General features: G+C 34.1%; 1 protein-coding gene across 1 annotated transcript in view; it reads right to left on the bottom strand.

Annotated features, from left to right (window-relative positions):
* Positions 1 to 25,874, bottom strand: part of LOC129222920 (meiosis regulator and mRNA stability factor 1-like) — a 142,039-nt gene that overhangs the window by 22,615 nt on the left and 93,550 nt on the right. Inside the window, exons 6-7 of the mRNA XM_054857515.1 lie at positions 18,089 to 18,983; positions 1,902 to 2,080 (exon numbers count right to left, since the gene is read on the bottom strand). Coding sequence (XP_054713490.1) covers positions 1,902 to 2,080; positions 18,089 to 18,983 — 1,074 coding nt within the window. The remainder of the gene's footprint in view (positions 1 to 1,901; positions 2,081 to 18,088; positions 18,984 to 25,874) is intronic.

Below are 25,874 nucleotides of genomic sequence, written 5' to 3'. Positions count from 1 at the left end.
CCATAATTATTTAATTTCATTCTTCTCTTTTAATAATGTTCCAATTTGTGTCTTCCTGATACCAAAATCAGAGGTGCCCTACATTGGAAGGGGGGGGGGGGGGGGGTTATGGCGCAGGTTGCAGCATTGAAATTTTAGGGCGGTTATGTCGAGGCTTTTTGATTTTTGTGGGGGGGGCTCTTGCTTTTGGAGGACCTTCTCAATATTTAGGGGGTGCACTCTTTAACTTAGGGGGCACAATGGGCACCTCTGTCAAAATTTTCAGATTTTTTTTCTTTCTCCGCACACTCAATCTTGATCTTTTCTTTTAAAGTAGCCTTTATCTTTTGCACGACATTATTTATGGCGTAAATGCAACTACTAAAATGTCTCTCCTAATGAAGAATGAAAGTTAACGCCATACAGGGTGGCCAACTCCAAAAAATGTTCTCCCTAAACTACCCGTGGGCCGCGAACAGCATGTTACTGGGTTGTGGACACTGGCCAAGAATCCAAACGAAGATAATCTTGGGGTCTCAATTCCCTTTTGTTTTGCAAAAATTCTCTTTTTACATGTACTGTTGCCCAAAAGCTCTCTCTGGCTCCAGAACAAAAGACAAAGATTTTTCATATTTCTTGGGAACTTACGCCTATGATTCAAGATAAAATCTGTTGAAACAGAAAAGAAAATTTCCAAAGAAACTAGTATTAGCTTCAAGTTAAAAATGCTCTTCTTTTCTTGAACTGGCAAGACTAACCAGTGAATTGAGACATTTGAGAGGCTTTTCGACAACCTACCTATTTAATGAGACTTTTCATTGCAGTTAAAAAAAAGCTTTTAGTTTTAGGTTTGAGCTCTAGTTTATTGTTTTTAACTTAGCAAGTGGTGCGTTTGCCCATTGTTACTCTATATTACATGTACTGGAGCTTAAACATTCTCTTCTAGTTTATAGTTAAAATTTTGGTCTTTTGACCATAATTAATGAATCCTCCACGGCTGATGAGCTCTGGATTCACTCTTTTTCTATTCCTACTTAATAGCTGTTTGCATTTTTCCTTTTTATCATCATTTTTTATCATCAAGGAGTAGAAAAAATGGTTGCCACAAATGCAGTGCTGCGCAAAAGACTACCAGACACAGAAAAATAAGCCGAAACTCGGCTGATTTACTGTCTGGTAACGGAAGTGTCCGCTAACGAGAAGTGAAATGCATTATACGCCGATCTTGAGGGTCTGGGGATTCAGAAACTGTTCGCTAACGAGAGTGTCCACTATCTGGGAGTGTCCGTTAAGGGAGGTTTGACTGTATGTCATAGTTGCAATAACCGACATGATTGTCAAATCTTAAGAAAAGGCTAGAAGTATCATTGCTCACAAAATATCTAGACTTCTATTTTTTTTCTTTCTTCTTCAAGAACTAAGTCGCTGGACTTCAGAAACCTTTTGCTATTCTAATTGTTTTCAATATTTAGGTAAAATTATTTTCACTAAAACCTTTCTTTTCTATATTTTTGGTAAGACTGGTCAGCATTAAAGCAAAATTTTGAAAATAATGGTGGTTTTTAATTAACAATGTTGCAACTGCAACTTTCAAATGGGATAGCAAAAAGACAAGCATGAAAAGAAGAGTTCAAAACTATGATTTTCCATAAAGACATCCAAAATTATGCACTTTGAAAAGCACAATGACCATTACAGCAATTTTTGGAACTAACTATACAATGAAAATCACATAGGAAACAGTTGGAGTTTCAAGGAACCTTGGAGTCTCTTAACTCTAAAACATGTGTTGCAATTTTCCAAGCAATATTGGATCACAAACAAGGTTATATTTTTATCAAAGTACACTGATGGTGTAAAGAAAATCCTTTTTATTCAATTAAAAAAGGCTTATATAAATGTACAAAAAAAAAAAATCTTACTTTAAAACATGAAAAGGTGGATTTTTATCAGATGTTACATATGATATAAGTATTCGTTTGTGACCAATTTTTCTCCGGTGCAATCGTGATATGGCATACTGGGCATCTTGTAATGATGGAACTTTAACAGTAGCTTTAGTGCTGCCATCAGGCTGTATTGTCATAGATATATGAAGTACCTAGAAAAAGAATTCCCACAATTCCAACAAATTAGAAAATGACGTTTGCAAAAGACAAAAATAATTAGAAGTCTATTTACATGAGAAATATTCACAAATGATTTCATTTAAACTCTTTAAACTGTCTACATTAATAAAATGCTCGTAAATAATGTTGGCAGAAAAAATAAAAACAAAAAGATACGAAAAGATTTATCGTGTCAAAAAATTAAATAAATAAAACAAAGAAAAGAAATTATAAGCTATGAAAAGATTTATCGCTTGCAAAAAAAATGTTAAATTAATGAATTGGGTCCCGAAATTCGCTATTTACGTTCAGCAACACGACGGAACGATGGTTGACTTTTGCAATGTCATTAAATCACCGTGACTAGATACCTGCCAATCACAAGGATAATAAATTGAAAACATTATGCCAGAGCAAAGGGAAATCAGCAAGCAATCTTGATTTCTCAAAAAAAAAAATCAAACATACTGCAAAAGATATTACATTTTAGTGTAGGTATGTGGTTTCGACATTTTTTTTTAAACTATTGTACGCTAAATTTAAAATGAAATAATTTAAAATTTTTGAAAAGCGATAGCTCTGTGCAAGGTAAATTGGATAAAAATGAAACAACGTTTAAAAGCACAGAAAGGATAAAAAGTTTATAAAAATACAGACACGTTTCGGAAGCAATAGCCTCCTTCCTCAGTGCGAAATGTGCAAATGGATGAATCAAGGTCAAGGGAAAGTTTAAATTATGTAACCGGAAAAACATTGACCAATCAGCTATCAGCGAGTGCTGAGGCAAAATATGACGTATTCTAACATATAAGATTGAATAAGATTGGAGAAAAATGCGGAACAGCAAAAGACTCATTGCAAAGATTATTTAAGTTTTTATGAATGTAAAAGGATTCCAGAAAATCTAATTCACCTACTGTTGTAGGTCTGCAAATGATCTTGGCTTCCGAAAAGAGACATTTCGCACTGAGGAAGGAGGCTATTGCCTCCGAAACATTTCTGTGTTTTTATAAACTTTTTATTCTTTCTGTGCAGAAAACGCTCCTTAAATGTTGTTTCATTTTTATCTAATTTAAAATCTTGTTCATTGAATCACAAAGCAAAGCTTTAACTTTCACATGAAGTAAATTAAATCATGAGAGATATTTTACTAAATAAATCCCCACACATTAATGCCACTTTATAAGCATATCCTAAGTTCATTTTTAATCATACTTATGTCTGGGCATGTAAGTTAAGGTTATTTACTGAAGATCTGCAATGCGACTCTGAAAAAAATGCGATGCTTCCTTTTTTTTTCTTTTTGCTTAATATTTCGGCTTCGTAAATTTTTTTTCCGGATATGGAGCTCATAAGAGTAAGTTCTACACTCTAGTTTTAGGTCGCAAAATAAGTGAAAAAATGGTAAAGCAAACCCATTAGACAAAAAATATGGGTTTTGATGATTTTTGAAATATTTTAGGGGGAAAAGCACTGTGAGTCTGACGACTTAGTCTAAATGTTCATACTTTGGAGCCTTGCACCTCTCTGAACCTTCAGAAGTGTATCAATGGATAATTTTTTGCTTCATTTCCCTCCAAATAAAAATAATGGCTATTAAACTGTGGAAAACGGGGAAAAAATGGGGGGGGGGGGGAGCACCATTTCTAAAAAAATGGGACATGTAGGGAGAAAACATTGGTCATATTTGAATTACTGGGCTCATTTTACATAAGAACCAGCGAGTATTATGTCAGAAGCATTTTGTAGGGTTTTTTTTTTTTTTGCTACACTGTAATTTGTCTAATTTGGATAATCTCTGATAGTTGGGTCATTCCATGCGAAATGAGCAAATCAGCTGTGGCTGACATGTCACAGATTTCAATGAAAATTTTTATTTAGGTAAACCATGCATATCTATGAGGAAATGCAAAGTATGAAAATTTAAAAACTGTTTGTTGCTTTGTTATTAAAGTTAGAAGTTGATGATTACGCTAAGCCTAAATTTTCAGAGTTCATTGCTGCCAGTTTGTGACTCAATAACTCCATACGTTATAAACGTACACTTAAAAAATAAATATTTCCGCATTCTATAAACAAATCTCTATTGAGAAAGAGCAAAGTAAAATTTACTCGGATCTTTTCTTGAATCGGAAATGTTAACAAAGATTGAAATTTTGCCAATTTACTTCAGATTTCAAATCACTCTTCTAGCTCTTTTACATAGGCGGATTTAGGACTGAAATCCTGGGGGGGGGGGGGGGGGGGGGGCAGGATTTTTTTTTTTGAGCAACATTTTTAATTGCCCTCCCCCCTCCCATGTTTTTGTCTGTTTTCTGTGATACGTAAGGTCATTCTTTACTTTTTTATGTGTCATTTTCATTACTGTGTAATCATGCTGTCCTTTTTAAGTTGACCTTAAAAGAGAGGGGGCTGGTATTAAGAGAGTAACGCAGTGCTCCCTTTTAAGTGGGATATAGAATATCTCCAGTTTTAGGGGGCCCGGGGGTAACTCCCCCGGAGGAAATTATCTAAAATGGATATAAAATTCTGCATTTTGAAGTCTTCTTAAGGGTTAATTGAAAATAATAGGCAAATAATTTTTTTTAAAGTTTTACGCTTTAAAAGTGCTTTGTGATGCAATCTAATACTTTAAAAGAAATGGTGCACAGATTTAGAGAATAGGTATCAAGAGCGTAACATACTACCCATTTGAGCAATTCTTAATTCATACACTTGATAAGAAATAAAATTGAAGCACACTTTGCTTAGGAGTTTCAAAGACTTGTCTAATTATTTTCAAGGTTTGGTTGGTTAGATTGGGTTTCTTGTTCAAGATGCTATACTGCGCCAATTCTTTTCAGGGATTTTAGAACCTATCAATAATTTGCACTTTCCAGCCTCTGAAATTGAGTAGTAGATTATACACTTGTACAGTATTGTTCAAACTTTGTAAGAAACGGCTATTTTAAGTTTAAAAGAAAAATAAACTTTAATTTCCTGTTCAAAAAAGAAAAAATCATGATTTTTTTTGTTATAAGATTTTGGAGGATAAGTTGTTACTATATAAACTCCTCCCAAAACTGGGGAGCATTGTCCCCTTTGCCCATCCCCCTATAAATCCACCCATGCTCTTCTAAACTATTCAAAAACAAAAAAATGATTCTTTTTATTTTAATTTTTGGAAGATGCGTTGTTACTACATAAAGTCCTCCCAAAACTGGGGGGGGGGGGCATTGCCCCCCTCTGACCCCCCATAAATCCGCCCATGCTCTTTTAATGAAAATATAACAGTAAAAATGATTCAGATTGAAAAACTATCTATAAGTAACTATCTGCTCTAATTTAGTAACTGTTTATGAATTTCTTGATGACGAAATTGTACTTAAAAAAATAGAAAATTTCCAAAAATTTCATTTTTTCCTCTATTTCAGATGTTTTTTTGAAGATGAGGGAATGCTCTAAATTTACTCAATTTTTTTTTACTTAATATATTGAAGTGTCTTTTAGATGCTACTTAATTTTAATCATTGGTATCAGCGTATTTTTGTTACTAGAGTAACTTGAACTAAGGTAAAATTTCATTAGTTACTTCTTTTTATTTTGTATGTGTTAGCAAAACTAACCATTTCTTTCGTGTTTCATTTTCCCAAAAGCATGTTTATGAAGTACAGTCTGAAATGTACATTTTTTTAAATTGAAATAAATGTTAGTTTTACTTGCTTTTGCATTATTTAGTCGTTTATCTAATTCTTTGAATTCTCGTAATTTCACATAAGGGTCGATTCATACAGGTTCCATACAGTATAAACTACTCGTTCATTCAGTAAGTTACCGCCCTATAACCAGGGATAAGGCAGAAATACATGAAATACACCGCCAGCTCAGTCAATTCCACTCGTTCATGTTCAAATATTTCTAAGTTATCAAATTAAAATAATTATTTTGAAAATTACAATACGTTTTTCCATATAATGTATTATATAGGGCATAATATACGCAATTTAAGAAGGTGCCATGACGTTTTCACACTTTTTATTTGTTTTAGTGTGTGAATTGACTAGCAAAATTGCTTAATTTCGAAAACCTGTATCTTTTTTACAAACCAAATAGAAAAAACAATATGTATAACATGTATAGTACTTGAACGGAATATTCAATTGGCCAGGAAATTTTATTTTTAATTCCATCCCCTTTTCGTTTATAAGGGTCTAAAAATGTCATTTTCGTCATCTTTCCGATTTTTGAGGGGCTGTAATCTATAAAGGGTGCACAAACACACAGCAACAGTTACATATTCTTTTTAGCATGGTTCCAGTGATTAGTTTTTGTCGTATTTCATTTTGTGTTTCCGTCCCCTACGTGAGTTATCCCCCTTTGAAATGAGTAAAATTTTTCATTTGGCCTTGAACTTTAACCTGTTGCCATTATTTTAATTTATTAACTTACAGCTACGTAACTCAGCATGTAAGACTATCAACTTATGCACTTTTAACATCAAAGCGTTAAATTAACCGTCATAAATGTAATTAAAATAGATTTCGGCCAAAATGCAAAGGTCTTAAAGTCCCATTTTTGACTACGAAAATCACTTTTGATGACCTCTAAAAAATCAAAGGTCTAGTTGAGAGAAAAAATAAAAGTAGTTTTAAACATCTTTCATATGTAGCTTTTAGGAATATGAATTTCAAAAAAAAAAAAAATTAAAAATGGTCGAGCGCACCCATCCGTCGAACCTGTATGAATTGACCCATAAAACAAAAAAAAAAAAAAAAAAGGGCTTATTTTTCTGAATTTTATTTTACGTTTGGAAATCAAAAACCAATTTCGAGTTTTTTCAAGCAAATAGTAGAAACACAGCTCTACATTCTTGTAAAATTTGAAAGTTGTCTGAATTTTCCTTCATTTGAATTTTTGTGGGTATGTGAAGGGGAAAATCATCATTTTGCAAAATGTCACTAAGTTTAAAAACTGATTTTGAAGACAAAGGAGTTAAAATAAAACTTCAAAAGTATGGTATTTCTTTTATGATACTTAGCACATTATTAGGTATTGATTTCATCAAAGCTAATGCATTCCTTTAAGATTGAGATTAAAAAATAAAATGCTTAATTATGAAAAAATTGAAATATTTTCAGTTTTTGAAACTCGGTTAAAAGTTAACTATAATAACTTTGAAAATTTTACTGATATCAGATTAATTACCCTACTCCATAGATTGTAACAACATATAACTTTTATGTTTTCATTAAATAGTTAATAAGATTCAAGCCTTCAAAAGTGCAACATTTAGCATTTATGAGAATGCTGTTCAATTTGACCAATTTTCAATCGCATGTAACGATTCAAATAAAAAATTTTAAGCAAAAATATTTTAGATATTTTATGTAGGCATAAAAGGAACCTGTATACCAAATTTCATAAAAATCTGTTACCATGCGGCCACCACTTTTTTTGCAAATTTTGCTCATTTCGCATGGAATGACCCAGTTAGAACAAAGAATGCTAGTGGCGAATTTAATTTAATAGCAAAAGTTTTATGTATATATCTGTTTGAAAGAAAAAAAAATACCATGGATTGCATACACTTTCAAATGTTGAAGATTTTAAATGCTTTCTGATAAAATATTTAAATACATTTCAAATTTGAAAAAAAAAATCAATTTTCCCATTTTAATTTAAAATTTTCGGAAGTTTTGCATCTCTAATTATTTTTGAAATTTCATTAGTTATAAAAAAATGTTTAACATGTGGGGGGGGGGGGGGGGGGGGGGGGGAATCAAAGCCACTATTGAAATTGACAAAATTTACATGAAACAAGAACGCATAGAAACAACACTATTTCAAATTTTCACGCTGCAATCTCTTATTGGTTCATCTTACACCACGCCGACAAAACGACGTCACATTTTTTTTCCCGAACGGTAAGTCTTTCCCACTGTGAGATGGCTTCTCACCTTCTTACTTGCAGTTCGTAAAATACGCCTAACGACTTCTTTCGGAATGAGAAAGATGAGATTTTAAGCTTCCCGAAGTCGAAGCCGAAGAGCTCATAATAAGCCCCCTGATTTCCGAACTTGGCTGACACACTGCCGTGTGTCTAAATGTAGTCCGTCAAATGTACGAGAAAAACAATTAAAAATAGATATGCTGAGCATACTCACCAGTAAGTAGAGCAATTTAATGAAAAAATCATATTCCAATATAGGCAAAAAAAATAATAAAATGAATAACCACACAAAAACACATTACCGAGATTTCAGTCCAAACGAAATGAACATAAAAGAAATAAATACATTCTGGCATAATTTCTTATTGTTTGACCAATAGTCAAAGGCAACAGTAAAAGACTGACTGCACAAAAAGCGCTAGAAACGTCGGATCCACGATATTTCCGATCGCACGGAAATTTGCACCCGTTTTCAAAAAAAAAAAAAAAAAAAAAAAAAAAGAAAGAAAGAAATAGCACAAAACAACAAAAATTGAGGTTGCGAAAACGAACTCTTAACAAAAACCGCGATCACAAAAACAAAACATATAAATTTGAAAATTTTCCGGGGGTGGATCCTCGAATCTCTCTTTCCGGTAACACCACCAAAGTTTGCATAAAACTGAGTTTTAAAAGCTGCAATTTCGAGGGAATTTCCCGAACTTCCCTCTTTCTAACAAACTTGGAAATAACATATGGGTTTTAACCTTTCAATTTCAAAAAAAAAAGCATGGGAGCTCTCCCGAACCTCTTCTTCCCCAAACATTATCAAAGCTCATCTAAAATGCATTTTTAGGACTACAAACTTCAGGGGGAGAAACCCCCGGGCCCCCTCCCTCCCCAAACATGGAGTGAACAGTATACTCAGGATTATGTTCATATTGTCAAGACTTGGACCTAGTAGTGATTTTTCAGAGTAAAAAACTGAACCGCATTATATTTTCCCAGTGTTTGAGATACGTTTGAAATAGGGAACCATCAATTTCCTACACCAACACCCCCTTACTTTTTCGACATCGCGACGGTTCTTTACATACTTTGAAACATGACTCATTATGATCACTCAATTTCCTAATTCCTCAATTTTTCTTTTGACAATTTGAACTTTTCACCCACTATCATGGCTTGGAATTCTTTCAGAGTAGAGTATCATATATAATATTCTGTTCTGGTAAAAGATTTGAGATTTTAGAAGAATCTTTAATGAGAACTCCGAACTTGAAATAATTAAGCTTTTTTTACTCACTAAATTTAAACTTCTAAAAAACAAAATGGCGGAAATGGACGGAATATTTTTTCACAGAATGTCTCATAGCAGATAGTCTAAACTTTATATCCATAAAAAAGAAGTACAGCTCTACAAGGTCTACAAAGTAAACAAAAACTTTAATATCTAAAAATTTTAGGCAAAATTAAACACCTAATTGTGACTTACTTTCATTAGTAAGAAAATGGACGAATTTTTGAAATAAATCAACACAACAGGATTTTAAATCCAGCTACACACTTTCCTTTACTATATGTAAGTTTGTTTTACAAAATAGCATCACAGTTAAATACAATAATAATAAAAACGAAGACTTACAATAAAAACCGTAGAGAGAGAGAGAGAGAAACTAGCAGTTCCAACAATGTCTAAACTCTAACAAGCGTACGTCGATGGGGAGCAAAAGCTGATGTTTTTACTCTAGCTCTTTTATTCAATAGTTATCTTACTTTGAATAAAGTAGGTTTTAAACAATTTTTGTCAAACTTTTGGATTTTTGTATTTTGTCCGGTTTTATTGGCCAAATACTCCTATTTGCGACGTTCAGTCTGACCTTCTGAAGATGGCTCCATGGTTGTTAAAGCCCCCCCCTCCCCCCACACCTCGATATCAGAAATTTCATACCGCGATACAGCATGCACCAGATCAGACGTGGCTCCAAGGGAGGGGCAGGGGGGGGGGCAATTGCCCCCCTGTCGGAAACGTCTTGCCCCCCCGTCGGGGAAAATTTTGTATTTCGTCGGGGAATCTGTTTGCTTTGGCGTTTATCGTAAATGAAAATTTTTTTCCTCGGATATGAACTCGAAAAACATTAGTAGAAAAAAGTAGAAGTATCTTAAATATTTAAAAAAAAGGAAACAAAAAATCAATTTCCTTCGGGGCCACTCACCTTGACACCTGCAATTTAGCCCGAGTCCATAAGTCCCCTTTTAACGTCGCCCAGATGATGATAAAATAAGGGATAGCTATTGCTACGGGGGAAATGGTGTGTTTTTCATTCTTGAAATTTCTATTTATCGATGAGCTGGTTTCGACACCTCAGGGTGTCGACGACTAATAAAAGAGTACAATCTCCCCTTGACTATCCACGTCCCTGCCGAATGTAGTGGTGATTTCCGGTCAGACCTAAGGCGTCGTCATCTGGTTATCGGGTTACGAGACAAATACGTACCGAATGACAACAGCCAGGACGAGACGGGGGGGGGGGGGGGGGGGGGTCATCGGAGAAAAAACATGCTTCGGAGATTTTTCCTTTTCTATTACATTTACTAAACGGCACTTCAGCCAGTGCAGACACACTATTGATGCGTTTTAAAATACTTCTCTGGGTAAATAACTGCAATATTATCTTTCATTTTCACTCTGTAGTTACAAGTAAGTTATTACTATAGTTATTTAAAATTTATCTGATTATTGTTGGATTATTCTACAACAAAACATCGATGAGTAAACGATCCTTTTACCTCATACAAGGAAGCGTACTAAAGTAGATTTAATTTTTTAGTGTAATGATGTTTTGTCGGCAAATGCTAAACGCAAGAAAAAAATTCTTTTGACTAATGTAATAAAAGCAAATACATGTTTAACATTTTAAATACATGTTTCTCAAAAACTTATATTGATCTTGTTTGTAGGCTGCATACTAGGGGATCAGGGGATCATACTAGGGGGCTGCATACTAGGGGGCATAATAGTTTTGCTGGGAATGAAGAAGAAATGAGAATGATTTAGTAAACATCGAGTTTGGCACAACTAAACGATCATTGGATTATTAAGCGTCGGGTTGGTATTGCATCAGGTTTGGGTTCTTTTTGAGAAAAATGTCTGGAGGAAGGGGAGGGGCGAACCTTTTGGAAAAGGCCAAATTAAATAAATAAATAAATCATGTGCTAAAGACAATTGAAAATATATTTTGCTTCCAAATTTCATTTTTTCAGATGTTATCATGTAGTCGAAACTCATGTTTCTAACTTAAAGTAAAGCCTGCAATAAGCTGCGCTTAGTCCATACAGCTGTAATTATTTGATTGGACCAGGTCTAATTCAAAAGTCAACATTGTTCCTTCGAAATCGATCAAACCAACTTACAAACTGGTACCAGGCTCAGTCTTGTTTAAGTTTTTTTTTTTGCAAGTTATGTTCTATTTTTTTTTTAACATGCTTTTTTTCAAGTGCTAAAATAGTGTAAAAAAAGCAGTGCTGCGGAGTCGGAGTGATTTTGGAGAGAAGGAGTCTGAATCGGAATTTGTTGGTTAATAATGACAAGAGTCAGAGTTGGAGTCATTTTCCCCCAATGGCCGTAACACTGCCAGTGATTGCTGGGTCCGAGTGAGAGTTGGAATCGAACTGACGTTAGGGTAAAGGAGTCGGAGTTGAGTGCTCTAAAATTTTTGAAGTTGGAGTCGACCATTTTCCCTCCGACTCCGTAGATCTGCAAAAAAGCTCCATGTATGGAAATTTTGGGGTAAGACTTAGAATTTACACTTTTTCCTCTTGGTCTGGTAAGTGAGTGCAAACTTAAAATTTGAAAGTATGACAGATTTCAACTGACATGATCAATAAAAAGTTTGAAACTAATGGTTATGCATTTTCGAATTATGAAAAGTGCTTCAAAATATTTTAAAAATAAAAAAAAGGTAGGTATATAGTAAATTTTAAAAAAAAGAAAAGAAAAAAACCTTACACAAGATAAAATTGGTGCAATTAATGTTAATCACTTTGATACTTAATAAATTTGTTTATTGCGTAATATCGTCGGCACCATGCTGAACTAACGAATCTGAAAATTGGCTCTTTTCAGGAGAGCCAAAACAAAATTTTGTCCATTAGACGCGTTTAGTTATTTTCAATGTATTAATTTTTATAGATAACTTTAAGTGTAAAATTTATTGTTCGAAGTAGTAATAGCCTTTTTTTCAGTACTGCGGCAAACCATTGAATTTAAAAAACGAGATTCGCGATTTTTCACCTTCGTTTGTTTATTAAGTTTAGCATGGTGCTGACCATACTATTAAGTTTCGTTTCTTTTTTTTTTTGAATTTTTTTTTTTTTTTTTTGATTGCACAACACACACACATTACTTTCGTTTTGTGCATTCAAAACTTAGAACCAAGTCTGAGAAGTTGGAGTCGGACTGATTTTGAGGTCAAGAAGTCGGAGTCGAAAGTTTAAAACTTCAAGAGTCGGGGTCGATCATTTTCAATTAAAATCTGCAACCCTGCCAGTTCTTGTGGAATCGGAGTTGAAGGCTTTAAAATTCCCGAAGTTGGAGTCGGTCATTTTTCTTCCGACTCCTCAGTCCTGCTTAGAACTACTGGTGTGACTATTCATTTGTATAATTTCAATCTCGCTCACTACATTTTAATTTTTATTTTCTATTTCAAGCATGCTTCGGCGGCCCACACATTTTCTTCCAAATAATCTGTGATTTGTAGGATGATATTTTTAAAAATCTAGGAATGAAATATGTTGGCGGTCCCTATGAAACTATCATGATTATTTATACGATCAAAAGAAAGGAAGGAAGGAAAAATCATGGATTTATTTTTATACTATTTAATTGCAAAATCCAATGCGGCCCGCCGGTTCCATCCACCACCAGCTAGGCCTAATCGATGTAGACCTTTTATTACCATAGAAAATAATTAAAATCCGTAAAAATTTGCACCTTTTCTAATTTTTTTAGCGCAAAATTTTTATCCGTTTCCAGTTTCTATTTGTTATCAAAAAAAAAAATACTTGTAATTGGTTTTAGCAAGCAAGGCTCTTCAAAAGATATTCATTTTTTTCTCTTGATTCTGCTTTTGCAATAACAAAACTTAGTAGTTGTGATTGTATTCCCTTTTTCGTGCTTTCCCAAGTTATCTCGGAAAAATAAAATAATGAAAGAAAATATAAATAAATTTAATTTTATACATGTTCTGACTCGCGAGGTTCATCTTAATATAAAGCTAGGCATCGGGCTCAAGTTTCTTTTGAATTTTTTAACTTAATATTAGTTACTGTTCTTCTGCTTACTTAAGATGTGGATTTCTCTGCTCCCTAATAAATATGTTGATGAGCTAGTGGATGAGCACCGCTATATTCTTGAGCCCTAGAGTTTCCATCCCGTAAATTTGTGTGTTTATAAGGTTTGATTATGGAAGAAGGAGGGGGGAGGAACACTGAATATCTTAATTGGTCATTAACCTCATCACCCTAACGTTACAATACATGACCTACAATTTTGTTTCTTTAATTTTGGAACTTTTTCGGTTGTGCAACTCGACTCTCACTCCCTACAAAAAACCATTACAGATCGACTAAAATCTCGTTTATTGGACTTCAATTTCTTAAAATTATTTGGAGGTGAGCATCCAACCCTTGTCTGCATGAAACCACTGAAGATCATCTAAAATTGCGTTTTCAGAGCTACAATTTCGAAAATTTTCCGGGGGAGGACCCCCCGGACCCCCCCTCATTTCTGTAAGAGCAACATTACATTCACAACTACATTAATGTTGTTAAGTTTCTTTCTCTGCATAAACTCTGTAGAGCACACATTTTTAATGATTTTACATCATATTCAGATTTTTCGTCAAATTCTGCTTCTTACACTGTTCTAGTTTATTGATGTTGCGATATGAACCTGCTCACAAAAGCCTAGTTTCATGTTTTTAATTTTAAATTTAATTTTATTTTTCTAATTATTTTATTTTATCTTTATTAAAATTTTATTGTTTGCTTTTAATTTTTATGGGGAATTCGTGTTGTTAGACGCCAAGAATGATTAGTTTCTTTATCACCTAAATTGGGGGGGGGGGGGGGAATCTTGCAAACTAAAATTTGGCTATGCCCCCCTGTCGGGAAAGCTTGCCCCTCTGTCGGGGATTTCCTAGCGCCACCACTGCACCAGATATGGCTATTTTCGATACATTGATATATTTACAACCCTCAATTCAATATTTTACGGAGGTGTTCGAAAGTGGCGAGTTGAAAAGGCTATAAGTTTAATTCTTGTTACATATGTATTGTTGTACTTAAGTACGATAGAGAACAGCCATCGGTACTATGTGAATAAATATTCCTGCCATTTATTCTAATAATAATAGCTTTACCATTGCAGGAGATAAAACTGTTTGGAGGCTCAAAAATACTGACTTTACTGACCAAAATTTATAAAATACTGACCAATACTGACCATATACTGACTAAATTTAAAAAAAAATAACTTTGGGGTAACAAAAAGAGTGTCATACTTAGTGAAATAGATACTAGCTTTGTTTGTAATGTGCAGCAACATAATGTGAAGCTAATTTGGTACATTTTTTGACTGAAAGTTTAGTTTAATTCATATATTTATTGTACAATGAATGAAACTTTTCTTATACTAGGAAAATAAAATTAAGTGGAAAACAACTCAAAGAAAAATTTGAAATCTAGAAATAGAAAGTGAAAAACATAGATAAATTGTACATTTAACTCAGTTAATTTTTAGTTTAAAAAATCGTTTAGTAAAACACAGAACACATTTAGAAGATTGTTTTAATAACTAATAAGCAAATATTTTTGCAAGTACAAAAACCACATCCTGTCCCAAAAATATAGACACAAGCATAAAATACAATTCATAGTAAAAACACGAAAGGAGGGATCAAAAAGAGATATGCTGTGCATACTCATCTGTAAGTAGAGCAATTTAAAGCAAAAATCAGATTCCAACACAGGAAAAAAATAAAATGAATAACCACGCAAAAACACATTTCCGAAATTTTAGTCCAAACCAAATGAACATAAAAGAAAGAAATACATTCTGGTATAATTTTCTATTGTTTGACCAATAAGTCAAAGGCAACAGTAAAAGACTGACAGCACAAAAAGCGCTAGAAACGGTACGATATTTCCGATCGCACGGAAATTAGCACCAGTTTTCATTAAATAAATAAATAAAATAAATAAAAAGGTAACACAAAACAACGAAAATTGAGGTCGCAAAAACGAACTCTTAACAAAAACCGCAATCGCCAAAACGAAACATATGTATAAATTTGAAAATTGATGGATTTAATGAAGAAAGTAGTGCCTAAATTTCAGCTAAGCCTTAAAAAAAATCGAGCTAAAAACATAAAAAACTCTCGCCGCAATTAAGTTAGAGCATTAGAACAAATTGCGTAAAACGTCGAAAATTCTTCTCTTTCCAACGATAAATAATATTACTATTTGCGACTAATTTTTCACCCCCATATTCGGGAATTTATGTAAAAATTGGGCCTAAATTGGAATAAAAAAAGAACTATTCGTCGAAAGGGGCGCTTCTCTTGAGGAGGTGGGCAAAGCAACTCTAGTTACAGTTTCTACCCTTCTAATATTTGCAATAGAGAACAGCCATCCATTCGGCCATCTCGGTGAATAAATATTCCAGCAATAACTAAAGCAAGCGAAAATAGAGGTCTTGCAGGTTATACAGGGGTGGATACAAGGGGAGGGTTGACCCCATCCCCTAAATCGTTGACAATATTATCCATCCACATTGTGTTCAAACACTCCTTTACTTACTAACAATAAAGCTAAAAGTCTCTCTGTCAGGATCTCCGTGGCGCGCATAGCGCCTAGACCGTTCGGCCGATTTTCATGAAATTCGGCACAAAATTAGTTTGTAGCATGAGTGTGTGCAACTAAAAGCGATTTTTCGAAAATTCGATTTTGTTCTTCTTCTATTCCAATTTTAAGAACATTTTACCGCGCAGATTATCACAACGTGGATGAGTAAATTATCAAATTATCGTAACCAGGGACCATTACATGGTCGAGCAATTTAACATAGCAAATAGGGAAGTTGCAACCTATTAAATATTCATATTTTGGCTATTGGATATTGTTAATTGACCCTCAAAACTGAAAAATTCACCATCGCCGAATTTTAAAACACCGTGGTTGATTTTTAATGAATTTTTGAAAATCCACGCGCAAAAGTGCGCGCTTCTGAAACGTCACTAGCCTACGTCACAGGGCGCGAATGGGCAGCTTTCCGCCGAAGATCCCTTGTTTTCGCTAGGAACATTTTGAGCGCGCTGATATTTTTATTTTTTAGAAATTCAGTAATCCTTTTGAACACACTATGGAGACTGGATTCGTTAAAGCACAATCTAAATAATCTTCCTCATGTAACACTAATGAGGATATTCGAATATTTCCGAGAGGATGAGAGGTTCAATGGTCCAGAAACGTGAGGAGTTAAATGCGAGGAGATAAGCCTTTTACGTTTCATCTACGAAGTCGAATGCGTGACCTTCGGATTCTCCTCTACCGGAAGAGCCCATGACGTCACTTCCTATGCCATCTGACGTCACAGGCGCTTGAACTTTAAAAATTAATTAAAAAAAAAACTACTTATCGTATCGCAAAAATTTTTTCACCTATGATGTTCATACATGTTACTCTATCATATAAAAATAAAATTGAAAAATCGAAAACTTCCCTATTGGCGAGAAATTCCGCATCCAATATTTGTAAATATACAGGCGAACCAAATGACCTTTTAATTTTCTATTACGGACAAAGCCGTGCGGGTACCACTAGTAATGAATAAAATGTGAACGACTGCAGTAATACTTGAAATTCATTTATTGCTTTTAAAAGTAAATATTTAAGATACTACTTCTTTTCACTGCATATTAAAATTATTTGTAACTTTTGAGCCCTATGAGGTGGATTATTCCTGTAGATTTGATGTTTTTTAATGACACCCAACGTACTTTCAGACATTTTTCGAGCCCAAAACCCGTATGTTCGTTCATAGCGGGGGGGGGGGGGGGGGTCATTCTTCAGCTTGACATTTCCTAAAATGGAGTCCTAGTCTGTATCCGCCTCTGTTATATAGCAGTAACAATGCTATCAAGTTAGCTTTGTTCCAACTACATCCTAGATATTCTGCTGGTTAGCTAGATAATTTAAATGATGACCTCCATGGGCACCCCGGAATCTCTTTCACACCACATCTTCATATTTCGAGCTCTTTTGAGTTCAGAGCCTCGTTTAGAAATTCCTGCTCTAGGCTCGTTTGTTTGACTGTCAAGTGATTTACGTTTCAAGCAAAATATTAATGAACTAAAAATATTCATAAACTAGCGGTACCCGCACGGCTTTGCCCGTAGTAGAAAAATTAAAAGGTCATTTGATTACTCTGTATTTTTACAAATAATGGATGATGAATTTCTCGCCAATTGGCTATGTTCATTCGCTCTTCCCATGTTACGGTTCCACGTCATGATAATTTCGTAATTTACTCGTCCATCTTATGATAATTTTGCTCCGGAAAATGTTCTTAAAATTGAAATAGAAAAAGAACAAAATCGAATTTTCCACAAATCGCTTCGAGGTGCACACCCCCATGCTACAAGCTAACTTTGCGCCAAATTTCATGAAATTCGGCCGAACGGTCTAGACGCTATGCGCGTCACAGAGATCCGGACAGACAAAGATCCTGACAGACAGAGGGACTTTCAGCTTTATTATTAGTAAAGATGTTTAAAAACTAGGGATACTTTTATATTTGTGTGCTTTTAGTTGAATTAGAAAAATTCGCTAAAACTAAAACGATAAAATACGTAATTTCTTAACATATATTTTGCCTTCCCAAGCAACTAAATATAATTTTGCCTACACGTAGGTTTGTCACTGGAAATACTCTTAATTTTCAGCACTTAATAAAATAAAAGTCATGCTTGCGTTCTTATATTGTTATGTGCAAAATATGTCAAGAAAAAATTAACAAAAGGATATTGCTTACCATAATGTGTTCTCTAAACACAGACAGCAATATTTTTTTCATTTCATTTACTTCAAATGTAGGATCTAAATTGGTAACAAATAATTCTACTGATGAACTATCACAGGGTAGTTGATTTCTTTGGATGAGTTGACATGAATCATTGTTGTAAGCAGAACCATTCCACTGAGAAGAATACATAACGTTATCACTCATTCTTGGCAAGTCAGTATAACCCATGCTCAAATTTGAACAAACACTAGGATAACTTAGATTAGAATAAATAGGATAAATATTAGCGCTATTATCAGAACGAAGCTGATTTCGCCAGTTAGAATCATTCAAAGGAATCATAAGATTTCTTCCAGATTTCTCACAGTCTTGCATTAAAAATGGTGATACTCGGCCAATATTTCTTTGGGAGTATTTGGCAGTCGTACCATCTTTGGTTTTTTGAAAAGGTGAAAATGCTGATTGATCATAGCTTTTACTATTGGACAGTGGAAGAACTTTACCATTATTCCAGTTCTGTTGGAACATTTTATCTTCGGTTGATTCTGTTTTCTGTATCATTGGCATGGATTCGGACTTAGCACATTTATCAAATGAAAATTCTTCAGAAAAGCCATGCTTTATCAACGCAGGTGAGTTTTGTTTGTCTAAAAATGGAGGTGGAGGAAAATTAAATTTCCTTTTGGCTTTAAAACCCTTGTAATTGTGCTTTAGTTCAGATCCTCGAGGCGGGGAAACTGAAGAATCACGACTAGAACAGCTACTGGCAGATGCCTCATTGCTTGAAGTGGAACCTTTAACATCTCTTGGAGGTGAATCACTGAGGTCTGCATCGGATTTGTTGCGGAAGTTAACAGAAATTTCGCTGCCATAGACGATCTCTTTATCCATTCGCCTTTGAGCTCTAGGGAGACAATTATTATCTATACTATTACACAGATTGATTCATAAAAACTGCAATAAAATTAAAGGTACTTTAATCATGACAGCAGAATCTTGATTAACTGAATTAATTGAGACTGACCGCTCTGGGAAAATTGAAAACTTTTACTAATCGAGAATTGACTACACAATTACACGTGAAACTTGTTAAAAAAAAAAAAAAAAAGGTTTTGAAATACCTTATGCATGTAAGTGATTTTTTTACAAAGGAAAAACTGCATGTCGGGAAACAGAACGTTTCGAATAAGAATTTAGAATATCCAAGGTCAGGCACGGATCTACGTACCCGCATACAACGCAGTGCGGGGGGGGGGGGGGGGTATACCACAAGAGGTCCACGGTCCAAGAAACCAAAGAATGTTTTGTAAAATAAAACACCACAATCAAGTTTTAAAAGTTTAAAATAGTTTTATCCTTAAGAAAACATTTGAAGAAAATAACGAAATTCAAAACGTATTACTTTAGAACGTTAGAGAATCTAAATAGAAATAACTTACTAGGAGCAGCCAAAGTGATGTTCAAACAAAATTTTTAAATAGAAAAAAAGAACTCAGTTCTGAAGTTCAGTCTCAGTTGAACTGTGAAAACAAAATTTTAACTTGATCAAAATATTAACGTTCATGTATTGTACCTCAACTTACATAAAAAATGCACTTAACGCCTAAAATTAACAATGGTTAAAAGAGGAATTACATGGAATTTAAAAAACGGCTTCGAAGCATTCAGAAAATTAACCAGAAATGCCGTGAAAACAGGTCGAAGCATTTTCGGAAAAAATGTTTGACTAGTTCAGATGAACAAAATCCTGTGAATTTTGGTTCATAACTGAAAATAAAAAAATTTTGAAAAAAAAAAAAAAAAAATAGAACCGACTTCGAAATTGCTCTAAAAAGTGAAAAATAATTTTATTCTTCAAACACCATCGATAATGCTTTTAAACATAATTTTTGAAGTTGGCGCAAAAACAAAACGTAAAATCCAGTGTAACCATGCTTCGTTCATATTTTTTTCAGAAACGCATCCAAAGTTACGAACGAAACATTTATATCGTTATTCAAATATATTGTCATCAATGCATAATTTATGTGATAGTGAAGAAACTGGGCCTGGTTCAGACCCCGAAGTGGTTTTTTGAAGGGGAAAGTAGGAAATAAGGAATCAAAAATTAAAAAAGTAGGAAAAGTAGGGAAAAAAATCACTTAAAAAGTAGGAAAAAATAGGAAGAGATAGGACTACACACACGTCAAGACGACTGACAATCATTAGTATGAAAAATAAACTGGTGGAAACAAAGATATTAATTACAAAAATATGAAAATAAAATCCAAACAAAGAAACACCTTTCAACAATACAGTAATAAAATTTTTAAGTGTGAAGAAATAAAATGCAATAACGATCGCAAAAAAAAAAAAAAAAAAAAAAAAAAAAAAAAAAAAAAAAAAAACAATAATAATAATAAAATTCCTATTTTGGTGCAATAAAACCATTTTTGTTAAAGATTTGTTTTGTCAGAAACGAAAACATTCCTTCGAGAGCATCCATTTATTATTTGAAAATACTAACACTTTCAGCTCATGTTGTCATAAACTATGATACAAAAGCAAAGCAAATATTAAATTAGTTTTAGTTAAAAATAATCAGCAGCTGACATGCATTCTTGCATAAACAGTGGTAGATGTTTGAATATGAAAAAAAAAAAGGAAAAAGGCTGAAAATGCAGAATTAAAATAAATTTCTTCTTAAATATGGGACATAAAATTTATAATAAAATAATTAAACTAAATAAATAACGAAATACGTAAACTAAAGGGTTTGTATTATGTTATGTATTTTTAGGTTACAACATAAATTTTTGGATCAGGCACGTCATTTATGGGCGACAGTGGGGTCAATTTCTCCCCTCCCTGGCTTTGGAAAATTAATGTTACTATACAAGTTTGAGCGGTTTTTGTTGCTTTCAGATAAAATTTGCTTTCTGTATACGTCCTTCCCTAGCCACCCCGGGGGAAAAGTCGAAATGACGGGCCAGTTTTAATTTTAACCAAGGAATAAAAACGAATATTGTTTTATCAGTTTGATGATTTTTTACCTACTTCTTGTTCCAATTTTTGTCACGGAGGAAAAAAGGGGAAAAATCCATGCATGTTAAACATAACATTTTTATCAAAGACAAAGTTCAGTTACTAATGTTCTCTGTGCATAAAAGGGAAGGCATGTAGTTTCTCTCAATCTTCATTATACAACAAAAATATTCATTCGGAAACTGTTCACAAAATTGAGAGTGAGGGGGAGCACCTGGCATCAAATGCGTGCATGCATCACTTTCCTCCCCCTCCCTTTGATCAGACGCACTAAGTACAATAACTTACAGTAGATACGCCTCATCGGTATAATTGTCGCACCCCGAAAAGAGTAAGAGTCTGTCAAAAAAATTTTGAATGTTCAGAAATCCCACATTACCATAAACACAGCACACACAAACGATGAGCAACTCCTCGATATTGATGATATATCAGAGAATACCCATTAAAAAGAAAAAAAAATACATATTTGCTTGTGGCTCTATCCCCCAACTTTTAAAAATGTGAAGAAATAAAAACGAAATCTCGCATTTAAATTGATTTCCGATTTTTCTCCAAAAATCGGGAACGTTTTGCTCATTCAGGTTTTACCGCTTTTTTTTTTTGCAAGGAAAGAAAATGAAATTTTATAAATTTTATAATCATGTTTCCGATTTAGAATGAACAATAATCGTATTTAGGTACGAAAAAAGTTAGTTTCCGCGATTATTTTTGAAGTGGTGCGTTTTTGCGAATTTCTGTTATCTGTCACTTTTATTTTGTACTAACATCAATAAAATATGTACATGTACAGTGTACAAGTTTTTCATTTTTTGTTTCCTTATGTTCCTTTTAAGGTTTTACATTGCCTTTCTGTTGAAATAGAGCTCCATTTCACTTGTAATCATACAAAAAATTGGCTAATAGGAAATTCGGCTTTTCCCGCACTTTTTAAACAGTCGGCCGTTTACTTTCATTAAAGCTTCTAATTGACGAGTAAATAATATATAATTGCATCAGAATGTGCCAGCATCTATTTTTTTTAGTTTCGTTAAAACAGTAGGACTGAAGTCGGGGCGATAAAAAAAAAAAAAAGTCGATCGTAAATGTCGCAACGGCAAAAAAGTCACTTACGAAAATTTAACTTTTAAACACGCAAACGCCGCGGCGTTCCTTCCAGAAATTAGCGTAGTTAGTCAATGAAAAGCTCAGGATCTGCTTGCTTATTTTGCTTTTCAAAATTAATACATGCAGAAAATTATAGGTGCGGCATTTTAAAAATAAGAATCAATGCATAATTAGAAGTGCTATACTAAAGAAAGAAAAAGTATGAAAAAAAAGGAAAAAGTAGGAAAATAAGGAGAGAGCTCTAAAAAGTAGGAAAAGGAAGGAAAAATAGGAACTCTTCGGGGTCTGCTGGTTAAATTTATAGTTGTAGTTGAGTTATGGCTGTGAATGATTTTATCTATCGTTTTTGCGCCAACTTCAAAAATTATGTTTAAAAGCATTATCGATGGTGTTTAAAGAATAAAATTATTTTTCACTTTTTAGAGCAATTTCGAAGTCGGTTCTTTTTTTTTTTTTTCAAAATTTCTTTATTTCATTCTTTTTAGTGTAAATGTAGGTATTTCAGAAATAGTAAGAAGTTACCATCACGAAACTTCATCTTATTTTTTTCATAAAAATGCTCCATACTAAAAAAAAAAAAAAAAAACTGTAAACACGCGTTAAATTTTAAGCGATTGGCACTAAAAACTTATCTTTGTTCCTCTTTGGAATTAATGTGTAGTTAATTTAATTATAACCATTTAAGTATTACGTTTTTTTCTAACTAATTTACATTTCACAGCATTTAAGTTGCTCATGATGCAATTCTGTATTTTCTTACTTAGCCACCATCATCTGTTATTGGCATAGATAATAACGAAAAAAAATACTACTGTAGTTGAGGCAAACCTAATGGTAGCGTTGTGAAGGCTAAGCAGATCCTAATCACTGCATCACCTCGCTTCCAGGTTAGGTTTACCCCGCCCCTCTCCCCACTATGGAGCAATAGCACTGAAGAAGGGAAGATTTCGATAATTCACATAGGGTTAGTATAAATCAGCAAGGTTACCAAAATAAAATTATTTACGCCAAAAATGAGACGACAGCGCCAGATTCCCGATTATTATCGAAATATCCCCCTGAAGAAACTTGATGCTTGCTTCAGAGAAGCCTTCATTCAAAATTATCATTACAGTTACTATTAATGTTACTGTCGTATGGCACCAAACTTTCATAACAATGGGTTTTCAATTTAATCATTTAATAGGGAAATTGCATGAAATTTATTGTTTTTTGCCCATAACTTTTTTTCTAAAGGACAAATATGGTCAAACAAAGTAATGGGACCTAAGTTGAGCCATCCCCTATCCATTAAAAAAAATAATCATCAAAATCGGTTCACTAGGTGAGACGCTGTGAGTGGACAAACAAACAAAAAAAGAAACATACATACGGTATGAATTGATAACTGCCTCCTTTTTGAAGTCGGTTAAAAATCTAAGATGACTTTAACAGACATTGAATTCGGCACCTCAAATTGTCGCCCACTTGGAATATATCGCCACCTAAAGTAGACGGTATATCGCCAAGGCCAAGTCATTACATTATTTCAGCCTGAATTAAAATTAATCTTGATTTGTCATAAAAAACGATGAAGGGCCCTCTTAGAATACCGGATTGCAATAAAGGGGGGAACCAACGCAACAACATTTTATCGTATATAAAAAAAGTGTATTTTTTGACCTGTCTAAACTGGTTTCTCCCTTGAAAAAAGGAAGAGCACAACTAGACCCTAAACAGATCCTACATACGAAATTTCAACTCTAAACAGCACACCGCTTTTGAGTTTCGATGCGATATATGCACATATAGATGTCATGAGAAAATTCGTGATAGTTAACTCAGAGATAGTCAGATTCGGCTGTCCAGTGGCAAAAAAAAAAAAAAAAAAAAAAAAATTTGAATTTTGACATCTTGAATTCAAATTATGTTTTTCGTAATCACTAGTGTGTGTGTGTGTGTGTGTGTGTGTATGGGGGGGGGGGTATGTGTGTTTGTGTGTAGGCATATGTGTTTGTGTCTGTGTGCAGGCATGAGTGTGTGTGCAGTTGTGTGTGTGTTTGTGTAGGTGTCTGTATGTATGCGTGTGTATGTGTTTGTGTATGTAGGTGTATGTATATGTGTGTGTAGGTGTGTGTATGTATGCGTGTGTGTGTAGTATATGGACGCAACCTGGAGACGGTTTCCGCTACAGGAGCAGCATCGTGAGGATCCAGTCGACGGTGATGCTGCAGAGGGTGGCGATGGGGGGGGGGGGAATAAAATCATGGGACATCAAAACAGTCAAATGAAAGCAATAGGCAACCGTGATTGCACAAAAAAGAGCCAAGAGTCATTTTGGAATGAGTAAAACCATTGAGAAGAGATAAAATGGAGAAAAAGAAGACTCATTTGGAAAGGAAAGATCCCAAGTCATGTGATAGATTTTAAAGAAAAGCATTGGAACAAATGAGGTTTCTGTCGCTAGTTTCACGTAAGGCCCCTATATATGCAAGCCGGCGCATCATCTTAAGATCAGCCACTTTGGATTGGAGCGCGTGTTTGAGTGGTTGTCTTTTCTGGCAAGTTATCGCGTTTGGTGATTTTTCTCTGCGAGTAATTATTAGCGGCACATAAATTATTATTTATTAAATAAAACATTATTTTTAGTCAATTTGGCAAAACCCGAAATTTTGCTCTGGTAACCCTAGCTCTGCATCAATGAAAGATGTGATCCAAAATGGCTTACTTAAGCTTATAAACTTAAGCTGATGCGTTGGCCTGTATGTATAGCGGCTCTAGTTTCACGCAACATGTTAACCATTCGTTGTTGTTGAGTCACTTGACTAGAAGTCTTTGCCCAAGCTTTTGTTTAGCCAATGATTGAACTTGCTCCCTCTATTTACTAATTCCTGCTCCACGAGTAAAACGGAAGTCCCCCCTCTCCAAAATTCCAAGATGAGTACCGCTGAATAGCCAGAATGGCATTGTCGTTTCTCTTTAATATAGTTCTCCTTGGCTCCATTGACCCAACATTTTCCGGGAAAAAAGACGATAACTGAGATTCTTAGCAATTTTTTCAGCTGTCGCCAATTTTTTGACGGCAATGAATAAGAGCTAATGCATTTCGGTCTTGCTTATAATGCTAGGGGTACAAAAGGATTATTGCCAATAAATTTGGTAATTGTGCCAAAACCAACTATCAAATGATCCCCAAACAATGAACTAAATACTTTTATTTAGGAATTTAAAAAAAAAAAGATATTTAAACTCTGATTTTTAACGAGTTAGCACATAATTTTGTCTAATTAAATTTGAAATATGAAAATTAAACACAGAACGCCAAGCTAAATTAAACTCTTTAGAAAACATGTCCATTCTTTGATGAAAAGGCTAAGCATCTTAGAAAAACTGATATCAGTCGGCTTGCTTTTTATTTATTTACTAAAATCCCACCAATCTCAACCGTACCAACCCTGGTGAGGGTTTAACCTGATGTGGTGATTTGGGGGAACAGAACAGTTCACGAGCGATCAAGCTCTCGCTAGAGCAATTTTGAAGTGTACAAGAACACACATACAAAACGTATAATATTAAAATAAACAAGTCAAAAAGAAGTTAAATGAGACTGGGATGGCTGGTAAAGAAATAATAAACGGCAAAAAAAGTTCTTTGAAGTTTTTAGGCTGGATATTTGAAGTCTTCT

Source organism: Uloborus diversus, chromosome 1 (assembly GCF_026930045.1).
Source record: "Uloborus diversus isolate 005 chromosome 1, Udiv.v.3.1, whole genome shotgun sequence".
NCBI classification, from domain to species: Eukaryota; Metazoa; Arthropoda; class Arachnida; order Araneae; family Uloboridae; genus Uloborus; species Uloborus diversus.
This window is presented reverse-complemented; position numbering and strand designations above follow the sequence as displayed.